The 13,233-nt window shown below is 41.1% G+C and overlaps 1 protein-coding gene across 3 annotated transcripts in view; it reads left to right on the top strand.

Annotated features, from left to right (window-relative positions):
• LOC140716570 (mitogen-activated protein kinase-binding protein 1-like) overlaps positions 1–13,233 on the top strand; it is a 137,595-nt gene that overhangs the window by 53,613 nt on the left and 70,749 nt on the right. For all 3 annotated transcript variants that reach the window (XM_073029409.1, XM_073029408.1, XM_073029410.1), the window contains exons 6-11: positions 910–1,047; positions 1,898–2,080; positions 2,170–2,330; positions 2,420–2,609; positions 7,958–8,107; positions 8,605–8,780. In XM_073029409.1, the coding sequence (XP_072885510.1) occupies positions 910–1,047; positions 1,898–2,080; positions 2,170–2,330; positions 2,420–2,609; positions 7,958–8,107; positions 8,605–8,780 (998 nt within the window). The remainder of the gene's footprint in view (positions 1–909; positions 1,048–1,897; positions 2,081–2,169; positions 2,331–2,419; positions 2,610–7,957; positions 8,108–8,604; positions 8,781–13,233) is intronic.

Genomic DNA, 13,233 nt, shown 5'->3' with positions numbered 1-13,233 from the left:
TCTGCTCTACAATGACATAATGCTCTACAATGGTGTGTGTTTTTTTTTTTAAAATGTTTGGGAATCCCTGGTCTGGAGGAAGTTCAAGAGAATGATCCCAGGAATGAAAGGGGTAATGTATGAAGAATGTTTGATGGCTCTGGGCTTTTACTTGCTGGAGTTCAAAAGAACGTTAAACCCTACCAAATATTGAAAGGGTTAGATAGTGGATGTGGAGAGGAGGTTTCAAATAATGGAAGATTCTAGAACCAGAGGGTACAGCCTCAGAATACAATTTCATCCCTTTAGAAAAGACGAGGATTTTTTTTTAGCCAGAGGGTGGTGAATTCTTTGGAGGCCAAATCATTAAGTATAGTTAATGCAGAAGTTGTTGTGTTCTTGATTAGTAAAGGGAGAAGGCACAAGAATGAAGTTGAGAAGGATAATAAACCAGCCATGGTGGAGCAAACTAAATGGCCGAATAGCCTAATTCTGCTCCTATATTTTATGGTGTTATGCTAAGGGTTAAAATCAAAGGGGAATAACATCTGGAATGAAAACCAACAGATCTTCATTCTAGTTTGAATTCTAAATTTAGTAATGCAAGTGGTACCTAGTAGCCAGTAATAATGAAATTTAAGAAAATTCATTTGCATCTTGCTATCCCCTCATGATCTATATTGCATTATGTAATTCCCACACAGGGCTCCAACTTCATCCAAGATCCACTTCCATTCCGCTCAAACAAAAACTTCAGTCTGCTTCTGAATTTTCATACTTTTTATCTTTTGAAATATTATAGGCCTTATTTTACCCCACCCTCCAAAATGATTTGCAGTAAAATCATTGTAGTAAAAAATTATCCTAAGCTAAATGGTAAAGAATTTAGTTTTGTACATTGGTACTTACAGAAATACTTTCATTTGACAGAAAAACTCCATTGTAGCATCTAATAAAGTTTCCAGTAAGGTATCAGCTGTTTCGTTCTCTGAAGACAGCAGTTACTTTGTCACAGCTGGCAACCGACATGTTAAGTTCTGGTACTTAAATGACTCCAAAACCTGCAAGGTAATTTATTCTTATTGTCTACGAGCATCTTCTAACCTGTAACCTGCCTAGAAATGCTTATCACTTTAATTAAAATTGTTTTGAATGTGCCAATTATGCAGTTATGAAATAAGTAGTTTTATTTCAAGATCCTGTGTTTTATCTATTATAAGCATTGCTCAGCTGTTATGTGGATGAGTATTTTGTGATGAGTTATAGTTCATTTTGTGTGTTATTTTCTTTCTTGGATTTTGTTTGAAGTTATATAAGCCATGAAATTTAATGTCTTGTGTATTTTGTTTGTAGCCACTCAAAAATCAACAGATGTTTGATTCCTGCTTGATTGATAACTCAAGACAGTTTTGGTAAAGTGTAAGAAGAGGCTAACTATTAATAGCAGGAACCAACTATGGCAGGTGTCACATCTTCATTGCGATGTGGAATCAAACCTCCCAAGTGATTAGCCCCAACACCAGTTTCTAATAGTTGACTTTGGGCAAAGTCAACTGTTAGAAACTGGTGTTGGGGCTAATCACTTGGAGGTTTGATTCCACATCGCAATGAAGATGTGACACCTGCCATAGTTGGTTCCTTTATTGAACCATAACATTTAAGATGCCTACCAAACTGAAATGAGTTTAAATATTATACAATTTCTGTTTTGGATCTTAAGTCATTTGCATATCAATGTGATTAAGTATTCAGCATAGCCAAGAAATTTTGTTTTGTAGAATGAGGTGGAGACAAAATTTTATGATAAACTAATTGTTTTTAGCCTAGCTTTTGGGCAATCTGAATGGTAGTATCCTTGTGTAACTTGTCATCCTTTCATTCACTGCTAATCTGAATACTTGTATGTTTTTCTATCCAGGCAAATATTACTGTTCCTCTAATAGGGCGATCTGGATTGCTGGGTGAGCTGCACAATAATTTTTTCTCTGGAGTGGCATGTGGTAAAGGGAAGATGGCAAGAAATACCTTTTGCATCACCAGTTCTGGTCTTCTTTGCCAGTTCAATGGGAAAAGAGTGCTTGATAAATGGTTGGATTTGAAGGTACACTAATCTCTGCTTTCTCTAATACAAGTGAATAAGTAAAACTCTTTCGGTAAATTAAGTAAGTATATTTTCTTTGTACCCTTTAGACCTCTACAGCAAATTGTATCTCTGCAACCCAGGACTTCATCTTTTGTGGTTGTTCCAATGGAACACTGAAGTTATTTAACTCTGTAAATCTCCGTTTTATTACCAATCTGCCCAAACCACACTATCTGGGATTGGATGTGGGAGCAGGAATTGAACTAAGGTAAAAATAAATGTTACACTAAGTTATATTTTAAAGGCTAATACAAGATGTAAAATGCAAAGTTACTAACTATTAGTGTGTTTCCACAGCCGTTTATTCACTAAGAAGGCAGATGTCGTGTATCCTGACATTGTTGGTGTGGCTTTTGACCCTTCCAATCTATGGTTGTCATGTGTATACAGTGATCATAGTCTCTATGTGTGGGACATGAAAGACATTAAGAAAATTGGGAAGGTTTACTCTGCATTGTATCATAGTTCCAGCATATGGAGTGTGGAGGTATGATGTTACTTTGTACTCAATGTCTTAAACAAATTAAACAAATGTCTTAAATTTGTCTTAAACAGGATTGCCATTGATGTGTGTTGGCATTTTTAGTACATGTGTGAAATTATCCTGTTTTAGGGTTTTAGAATATAGAACAATTCGCACAGTACAGGCTCTTCATCTGACGATGTTGTACTAACTGTTTAACTATTCAAAGATCACTCTGATGCTTCCCTCCTGCATAGTCCTTTTTTCTTTCATCCGGTGCCTATCAAAAAGTCTCTTTTATGTCTCTAATGCATCTGCCTATTCCACCACCCTCAGCAGTGTGTTTCATGCACCCACCACTGTGCATATCTTTAAAAAAAAGAACTACCTCCAAACATCCACTCCCCATACTTTCTTTCAATCACCTTAAAATTGTGCCTCGCATATTAGTCATTTCCAGCATGGGGCTGTCCATTCTATCAATGCCTCTTAGCATTTTATACATCTCTGTCAAGTCGTATGTCATCCTCTTTCACTCCAAAGCTAAAAGCCCTACCTCACTCAACCTTTCCTCATAAGACATGCTCTTTAATCTAGGGTGTGTCCTAGTCAATCTCCTCTGCACCCACTCAAAAGCTTCCATGTCCTTCCTATAATGAGGCAATCAGAACTGACTACAACACTCCCAAGTATGGTGTAACTAGGATTTTGTAGAATTCCAACATTGCCTCGAGGCTCCTGAACTCAGTCCACTGATGAATAAAGGTGAACACACCAACTTACCAACCTATCAATCCTGACAATTAACCCTGTATTCTGCCTTCAAGTTTGCCCTTCTAAATTGTAACACTTCACACTTTTCCGAATTGTACGCTATCAGCCACTTTTCAATCCAGCTCTGCATCCAATTAATGTCCTGCTGTAACCGATGACAACATTCTACACTATCCATTACACTGCTAACTTTTGTGACATCTGCAAACTTAATAACCCACCATTCCACATCCTTGGCTAATCATTTATAAAACTCTCCAGGGGCAGGGATCCCAAATCAGATCCCTGTGGAACACCACTGGCCACTGACCTCTAGGTAGAATACATTCCATCTACTATGACCCTCTGCCTTTTGTGGGCAAGCCAATTCTGATGCGACATAGCCAAGTTTTCCTGTAAGCCACGTTTCCTGACATTTTGAATGAGTCTACCATGGGAAGCCTTGACAAAACCTTACTAAAATCCGTATACATCACATCCACTGCTCTATATTCATCAATTTGTTTTGCCACTTCCTCAATTCAGTTTGGTTCCTGTGTCACAATCTGCCCCTCAAAAAGCCATGCTGACTAAACCTAATTAGAGTATGCTTCTCCAAATGCTTATAAGTCTTTACCATAGAACCATAGAACAGTACAGGCCCTTCAGCCCTCCATGTTGTGCCAATCCATATAATCCTTAAAAAAGGTACTAAACCCACACTACCCCATAACCCTCCAATTTTCTTTCATCTATGTGCCTGTCCAAGAGGCTCTTAAATACCCCTAATGTTTTAGCCTCCACCACCATCCCTGGCAAGTCATTCCAGGCATTCACAACCCTTTGGATTACCTGGATTATCCCTATTACCTTTCTTGAATAAAGGATTAAAGTTTACCATTCTTCAATTTTCTGGTACTACTATAGCCAGTGAGGATGCAAAGATCATTGTGAACAATCTCTTCCGTCACTGCATAAGGTAACCTGGGGTATATCCCATCCAGCTCCAGAGACTTGTTTGTTGTAATCTTTTTCAAAATTTCAAGCACATCTTTTTTTAATGTCAATATGTTCCAGCATATTAACCTGTTCTACACTGACCTCACATTTGTCGAAGTCCCTCACTAGTGAATGCTGAAGCAAATTTCTATAATTATTTATTTACTTATTTAGCATTACAATTCTTAGTGTGCCCTTTGAGCTGAGCCAAGCCACCCAAGCAACTCTGCAACTCCAATTTTACCCTAACCTAATCGTGAAGCAACTTACAATGACTAATTAACGATTCCAGTATGTCTTTGGACTATGGGAGGAAAGCGGAGCACCCGAGGGAAACCCTTGCATTCCATGGGGAGGACATATGGAGACTCCTTACAGCAGAGTGGAGGACTTTAACTCTGGAACAACTCGAGCTGTAGTAGCATTGTGCTAACTGCTACTCTACCATGTGCCCAGGACCTCCCTTCCTCTGACCCTAAGAATGTTCCCTCTTTTACCCTTATCCTCACTCGTTCTAGTCACATTGTTTGTCAGTGACTTAGATAATGGAATTGATGACTTTGTGGCAAAGTTTGCAAATTATACAAAAATGGGTGGAGGGGTAGGTAGTGCTGAGGAAGCAATACAATAACAGCAGGACCTGGACAAGTTAAAAGAAGGCAAAAAAGTGACAGATGGAATACAGTGTTTGGTAATGTAAGATAATGCATTTTGGTAAAAGGAACAATAGTGCAAACTTATCTAAATGGGGAGAAGGTTGTGCAGAGGAAATTGGGAGTCCTCGTGCAAGACTCCCAGAATGTTAATTCACAGGTTGAGACTGTAATAAAGAAGGCAAATGCAGTGTTGGCATTTATTTCAAGGGGAATAGAATATAAAAGCAAGAAGATAATGCTAGCCCTTTATAAGACACTTCAGGCCACACTTGGAGTATTGTCAACAGTTTTGTGCCCAGTAGGTATATGAACAGGAAAGGAATGGAGGGTTATGGGCTGAGTGCAGGTCGGTGGGACTAGGTGAGAGTAAGCGTTTGGCACGGACTAGAAAGGCCAAGATGGCCTGTTTCAGTGCTGTAATTGTTATATGGTTATATTTCAGAAAGGATGTGTTGTCATTGGAGAGAGTCCAGAAGGAGGTTTGCGGCAATGATTCTGGGAATGAAGGGGTTAATATGAGAAGCGTTTGGCAGCTTTGGGCCTGTACTCACTGGAGTTTAGAAGAGTGTTGGGGGGCTCTCATTGAACCCTACCGATTGTTGAAAAGATTAGATATGGTGGATGTGCAGAGGATGTTTCCTATGATGGGGGTATCCAGAACTAGAGGGCACAGCCTCAAACTTGAGGGGTGACCCTTTAGAACAGAGGTAAGGAGGATTTTTTTTAAACCAGAGTAGTAAATCTATGGAATGCTCTGCCACAGACTGTGGTGGAGGCCAAGTCCATGTTTATATTTAAGGCAGAAGTTGATTATTTCCTCATTGGTCAGGGCAGCAAATGATATGGCGAGAAAGCAAGTGTATGGGGTTGAGTAGGATCTGGGATCAGCCATGATGGAATGGTGAAGCAGACTTGATGGGCTGACGGGCCTAATTCTGCTCCTATGTCTTGTAGTCATCCTTGTCTTTTTCACATACATGTAGTACGCCTTGGAGGTTTTCCTTAAACTTCACCTTATCATCCTTTCCTTGCCTCAATGGAACAAACCTATTTAGAACCCCATGCAAGTGCTTCCTAAGCAGCTTCCACACTTCTATTGTGCATTTCCCTGAATATATCTGTTCTCAATTTATGCTCCCAAGTTCCTGCCACTAGCATTCTAATTTGCTCTCCCCAATAAATTCGCTTCCAAACTTTCTGCTCTTATCCCTGTACAAGGCTATGATAAAGATCAGTGAGCTATGTTTACTGTCTCTAAAATGCTTACCCACTGAGAGATCTGTCAACTAACAGGTCCATTGCCTAATGCTACATCCAGTATGGTGTCTCCTCTAATCAGTCTGTCTGCATATTGTGTAGGAATTCTATCTTGACACACTTAACAAATGATGCCACATTTAAACCTTTTACCATTAAGGAGTTGCCATCAATATTAGGAAAGCTGAAGTCACCCATGACAACAATCCTGTTATTTTTGCACCTTTTTAAAATCTGCCTCTTGGTCTGTTCCTCATTGTCTCTGTTGTCCATAGGATGTTCCCAATAGAGTGATTGCTCCCGTCCTATTTCCGCTTCCACCCACACTGACTCAGCAGATGATCCCTCCATGATGTCTGCACTTTCTGCAGCTGTGATACTTTCCCTGATTAACAATGCCTCTCCCCCACCTCTTTTCCCTCTCTCCCTGCTCCTTTCTAAATTCTAGAAAATTCATCAGCCCTGTTCCTGCACTGTGACAACCAAGTCTATGTAATGGCTACAGTGTTGTTGTTCTATGTACAGACCTATGCTTTAAGTTCATCACCCTTGTTCTTGATGCTTCTTGGATTAAAACAGTTAAATTTCAACCCATCCAAGTGACTTTAATCCTCACTTACAGACGAGCTGGATGAACTCAGCAAGTTGGGCAGCATCCGTTGAAAGGAGCAGTCAACCTTTCTGGCCGAGACCCTTCGTCAGGACTGAAGAAGGAGGGGGCAGGGGCCCTATAAAGAAGGGGGGGGGGAAGGTGCAGGTGAAAAACCAATCAAAGGAAAGATCAAGGGGTGGGGGTGGGCAAGCAGGGAGGGGATAGGCTGGAGAGGTGAAGAAGGAATGTAAGTGGAAAGCACTATGGGTAGTAGAAGAAGGCAGAATCATGAGAGAGGTGATAAGCAGCTAGAAGAGGAGACAGAGGAAAGTGGGATGGGGGAAGGGAGAGGGAGGGAATTACCGGAAGTTGGAGAATTTGATGTTCATACCAAACACTCTTCCACTCTGCCTCCTCTTCTAGCTGCCTATCACCTCTCATGATTCTGCCGCCTTCTACTACCCAAAGTGTTTTCCCCTTAAATTCCTTCTTCACCTCTCCGGCCTATCCCATCCCTGCTTCCCCTCCCCCCACCTCTTGATCTTTCTTCTGATTGGTTTTCCACCTGCACCTTCCCCCTCCCCCCCCCCACTTTCTTTATAGGCCCCCAGGCCCCTCCTTCTTTAGTCCTGATGAAGGGTCTCGGCCCGAAACGTTGACTGCTCCTTTCAACGGATTCTGCCCGATTTGTTGAGTTCATCGAGCTTGTTTGTACGTGTTGATTTGACCACAGCATCTGCAGTGTACTTTGTGTTTAATCCTTACTGTCTCTCTATACTTAAACTAATAGCTTCATCTTCTGATTCATCACTTTGGATCCCATCCCTACCAAGTTTAAACCCTCCCCATAGTTTTAACACCTTCCTGCAAGGATATTGGTGGTCCTTGTTTAGGTGTAACCCAACCCTTTTGTGCAGATTATGCTGTCCCCAGAAGAGAACCAGGTGATCTACAAATCTGAAACCCTTTTGTTTGCTATCTCTCTGAAATTACTGTCGTGATTCTCATTCTCCAGTCTATGGATGATAATTTGAATAGTAGAGTTCACTTTAACTTTACTCACTCCTTTATTTAAAAACCCAATGTATTAATTTGTTTTTTCCTTGCCTTTTCAGATTTATCCAGAGTTGGAAAATGGTGATCTAGCTTGTCTGCCACCTGAATCTTTTCTAACTTGTTCATCAGACAACACTATACGATTGTGGGATTCTGGTGATGCTCCTGAATTTCAATTCACATCATTCCGTAGAAATATTTATAGCACAGTGAGTTTCAACTTCCACTTTCCATTTCCACTCTAACCTTATCGAAAACATTCAATTTTATTTTAGTTAGCAGAATTAGTAATGGATACAGCATTTTATGTTATTTTTCAGTTCAGGGTGTTTGATGGGTTTTAATAAAGTGCCACTGCTCAGAATTGATGTCAGGAGAGAGACTTCCAATGAAGAGAACGAATTCCCTGCAGAGTGGTTAAATAAATATATCATAGCTGATTGAAATTTGGAATCTTAGTGATGGACAAGGGAACTGCAAATTAACACTACCTCTTTAAGAGGTAATGTGGGTAATATCCTGCGAAACAAAAAAAAATCAAAATAGCAATTAAATTTGGCTAGCTGGGACAGACTGAGGGTTTCATTTTAAACACTTTAGACAGATATTTTACACCTGTCTTTACATTAGAAAGCAAAACATGGAATTCAATGAGCGAGAAATCTGACTTTTTTTAACCTCTCTCTCCACCTCCCACCCCCCTCAGGACTTGATCAAAATTGTGTATGTTGGTGACAATATTCAGTACCTTCAAGATGCTAGTAACAATCCTGACCGAACTGAAAATGGAGGAAATTCTGAGATAAAATCAGGAATTCGTGTCATAACCATCAGCCCTGATGGGCAACATCTGGCGTCTGGGGATAGGATGGGGACCCTGAGGTACAAATAATTGATAATGAAGGTGTCTTCAACAGTCTAATACTAATGTTGACTTTGGGACAAAATATGTGAGGATTTATTCTTTTACTTTGCCATTTAAATGATTGTGAAAGGATCTTTGAAGAATCTAAATGTTATTAATGCAAATAAGCAAACTGTTTTACATACTGGTTCAAAAGGCAGCAGGATAATTATTGGACAGTTATAAATGGTTTTAGCACATGAAAGAGGAATTTAATATAAAAATCATCATTCCCTTTCTGAATTCATGTGACTCAATGGATGATTATCACTAACCTATCCATGAAAAGCCCACAGGCTCCTACAGCTATCTCACTGGAAACCTATTCTGTTTTCAGTTCCTCAACCTCCACTTTAACTGTCTGGTCCATGGATTTTCTATAAATGCCTCTGAAATGTTTTCCTTCCTGAGCAGTGACTACATCTCTACCATAGTTGACAGAGCTCTTGACCACATTCCCTGTAGCTGTACATAACCTTGCAGACACAGTTAGAGTTCTCTTAGTTATATTTTATACCCTCCCAGCCTGTGCCTTCAGCATTTATAGTTTAGCAGTTTCTGCCATCTTCAGTAAGAATTCATCACCATATACATCAACCTGTCCTCTTTCAGCATGCTGAAGAGACTGTTCCTATGCTTTTCCATCTCTGTCAACCACTCATCCTTTCTTACTGTACTTTCTCATACAACAGCAGGAAGTGCAGCAATTGTCCTTTTACCTCTTCATTTCTGATCGTCCAGGCACTTGAACAGTCTTTATAACTGTATTGGAGGGGTTGTGACAGTCGCATGCCCATTACCTGGTCGAAAGACACACCACCTGCCAATCAAGGTTTAACCCCTCCTTGCCCATCAATGCACACCTAACCATTGGCCCCTTTAATTAGCCTTGTACTTGGCCTTGGGCAATTGGCCTTTGTAATCAGCTTAACTCAGCTGGCACCGAGCCATTGGCTTCCCTGTGAACACTACAAAGGAAGCCACATGTGCTTTACCCATTCTCTTTTTTGCTATCTCCGAGGGACCACCCTACTGTTGCTGAGTTGTGCGTTGAATAGGGTTGGGAGTCTGAGTATTGTCCCTAAGCAGAAGAGCCGTGCCTGCACAAAGTCAAGGGCAGCGGGTATCGTATTGACTTTTCCTTTGGTTGTGTGTGTGTGTACTTTGTTCCCACGTGATTTTCCCATGTTTGTTATTAATTTTGCGTGTGTTTTATTGCCGATCCGACTGCTGTAAATTGTGTGCATGTGTGTGTGTTGCTCCTGTTGCCATTTTCCCACGTTTGCCTTATGTAAATAAAATCCTTTACTACCAAGGCTGCATGTCTGGAGTCCTTGTCTGTGAGACCTATCGAATCTGTTTCCTCACTCACAACAACAACCGAAGCCGTAATTCACTTTAACCTCAAGTGTAGAGTCCTGCAGTTGTGCACACATCGCTTGACTGAGGAAAAAGCAAAAGCAGGTTTAATCCCTGCTATGTGGGAGATGCACATTCAATTTGAGGTGTCAACACTGGGCTTTGCTCCTTAATCGGGGTCAATTAAAGCCATGGGAGCAGGTGGTGGATGGTCATATGAGCAGCTGGTGCATATTAGAAGTCCTGATTATGTAACTGCTGATACTAGGCAGACAATCTCTGAAGAGTATTGATAATGGCTGGGATCATCTGTCTTGTAAGCACTGCCCAGAGGAAACTACTTCCGTAGAAAACTCTGCCAAGAACAATCATGGTCATGATAGATGGAAGACCATGTTTGTCTACGTCATATGACACTGCACATAATGATGATGATGATCCTAATCCACTCTGATCATCTGTGGTTTTGCACACTGTACTAATGGATCCTCATGCTAGTGTCTATCATATTCAATAGTTTTGTGTATTTTAGCCTTTGTTTTCCAGAATTGGTCAGTTCTGCTTTATATTATCTATGTCAGTTTTCCTCTCTCCATGAATTGTGCCTGAACTGCTGGGTGTTTCCAAACCCCTTGACCTTAATTTCACAGCCATTGTAATATACTTTTGAAAATGCTTTTTAATCAGTAAGTTCTGGAAATTTTAAACCCACAGGGGTATGGATAAGTTTATTCAAGGAATAAATTAAAGGAGTAACAGGAATTCATTAAAAAAGATTGAGGAAGCAAAATGCTGAAATCTATCATAATCTTATCAAGTGCGTGTGGCCTATTCTTTTTCCTGATCCTTATGCTTAAATAAAACTATGGACATGTGGTCAATGTTTGGGGATCGCTTGCAGGATGTTAGGGATAAATTTGTCCCGGTGAGGAAGATAAAGAATGGTAGAGTGAAGGAATCATGGGTGACAAGTGAGGTGGAAAATCTAGTCAGATGGAAGAAGGCAGCATACATGAGGTTTAGGAAGCAAGGATCAGATGGGGCTATTGAGGAATATAGGGTAGCAAGAAGGGAACTTAAGAAGGGGCTGAGGAAAGCAAGAAGGGGGCATGAGAAGGCCTTGGCGAGTAGGGTAAAGGAAAACTCCAAGGCATTCTTCAATTATGTGAAGAACAAAAGAATGACAGGAGTGAAGGTAGGACCGATTAGAGATAAAGGTGGGAAGATGTGCCTGGAGGCTGTGGAAGTGAGCGAGGTCCTCAATGAATACTTCTCTTCGGTATTCACCAATGAGAGGGAACTTGATGACGGTGAGGACAATATGAGTGAAGTTGAAGTTCTGGAGCATGTTGATATTAAGGGAGAGGGAATGTTGGAGTTGTTAAAATACATTACGACGGATAAATCCCCGGGGCCTGACAGAATATTCCCCAGGCTGCTGCACGAGGCGAGGGAAGAGATTGCTGAGCCTCTGGCTAGGATCTTTATGTCCTCGTTGTCCACGGAAATGGTACCTGAGGATTGGAGGGAGGCGAATGTTGTCCCCTTGTTCAAAAAAGATAGTAGGGATAGTCCAGGGAATTGTAGACTGGTGAGCCTTACGTCTGTGGTGGGAAAGCTGTTGGAAAAGATTCTTAGAGATAGGATCTATGGGCATTTAGAGAATCATGGTCTGATCAGGGATAGTCAGCGTGGCTTTGTGAAGAGCAGATTGTGTCTAACAAGCCTGATAGAGTTCTTTGAGGAGGTGACCAGGCATATAGATGTGACCATGCAGTGGATGTGATCTACATGGATTTTAGTAAGGCATTTGATAAGGTTCCACACAGTGGGCTTATTCAGAAAGTCAGAAGGCATAGGATCCAGGGAAGTTTGGCCAGGTGGATTCAGAATTGGCTTGTCTGCAGAAGGCAGAGGGTCGTGGTGGAGGAGTACATTTGAATTGGAGGGTTGTGACTAGTGGTGTCCCACAAGGATCGGTTCTAGGATCCCTACTTTTCGTGATTTTTATTAACAACCTGGATGTGGGGGTAGAAGGGTGGGTTGACAAGTTTGCAGACAATACAAAGTTTGGTGGTGTTGTGGATAGTGTAGCCGATTGTCAAAGATTGCAGAGAGACATTGATAGGATACAGGAGTGGGCTGAGAAGTGGCAGATGGAGTTTAACCTGGAGAAGTGTGAGGTGGTACACTTTGGAAGGACAATCTCCAAGGCAGAATACAAAGTACTTGGTAGTGTAGAGGAGCAGAGGGATCGGGGGGTATATGTCCACAGATCCCTCAAAGTTGCCTCACAAGTAGATAGGATAGTTAAGAAAGCTTTTGGGGTGTTAGCTTTCATAAGTCGGGATAGAGTTTAAGAGACGCGATGTAATGATGCAGATCTATAAAACTCTAGTTAGACCACACTTGGAGTACTGTATCCAGTTCTGGTCGCCTCACTATAGGAAGGATGTGGAAGCATTGGAAAGGGTACAGAGGAGATTTACCAGGATGCTACCTGGTTTAGAGAGTATGCATTATGATCAGAGATTAAGGGAGCTAGGGCTTTACTCTTTGGAGAGAAGGAGGATGAGAGGAGACATGATAGAGGTGTACAAGATGTTAAGAGGAATAGATAGAGTGGACAGCCAGTGCCTCTTCTCCAGGGCACCACTGCTCAATATAAGAAGACGTGGCTTTAAGCTAAGGGGTGAGAAGTTCAAAGGGGATATTAGAGGAAGGTTTTTTACTCAGAGAGTGGTTGGTGCATGGAATGCACTGCCTGAGTCAGTGGTGGAGGCAGATACACTAGTGAAATTTAAGAGACTACTAGACAGGTAAATGGAGGAATTTAATGTGGGGGGATATATGGGAGGCAGGGTTTAAGGGTTGGCACAACATTGTGGGCTGAAGGGCCTGTACTGTGCTGTACTGTTCTATGTTCTAAAAGTAAAAATTCCTCAGCATCATTATTTCCACAGATGCTGCCTGGCCTCATGAACAATTTCATCTTCCTCTGTTTTAATTTAAAATTTATAATACTTATTGAACAATCAGTAGTCCATTGAACATTGCTTATTTTCCTATCTC

Source organism: Hemitrygon akajei, chromosome 25 (assembly GCF_048418815.1).
Source record: "Hemitrygon akajei chromosome 25, sHemAka1.3, whole genome shotgun sequence".
NCBI classification, from domain to species: domain Eukaryota; kingdom Metazoa; phylum Chordata; class Chondrichthyes; order Myliobatiformes; family Dasyatidae; genus Hemitrygon; species Hemitrygon akajei.
The sequence above is the reverse complement of the archived record's forward strand: the minus strand, read 5'-3'. Positions and strand labels throughout refer to the sequence as shown.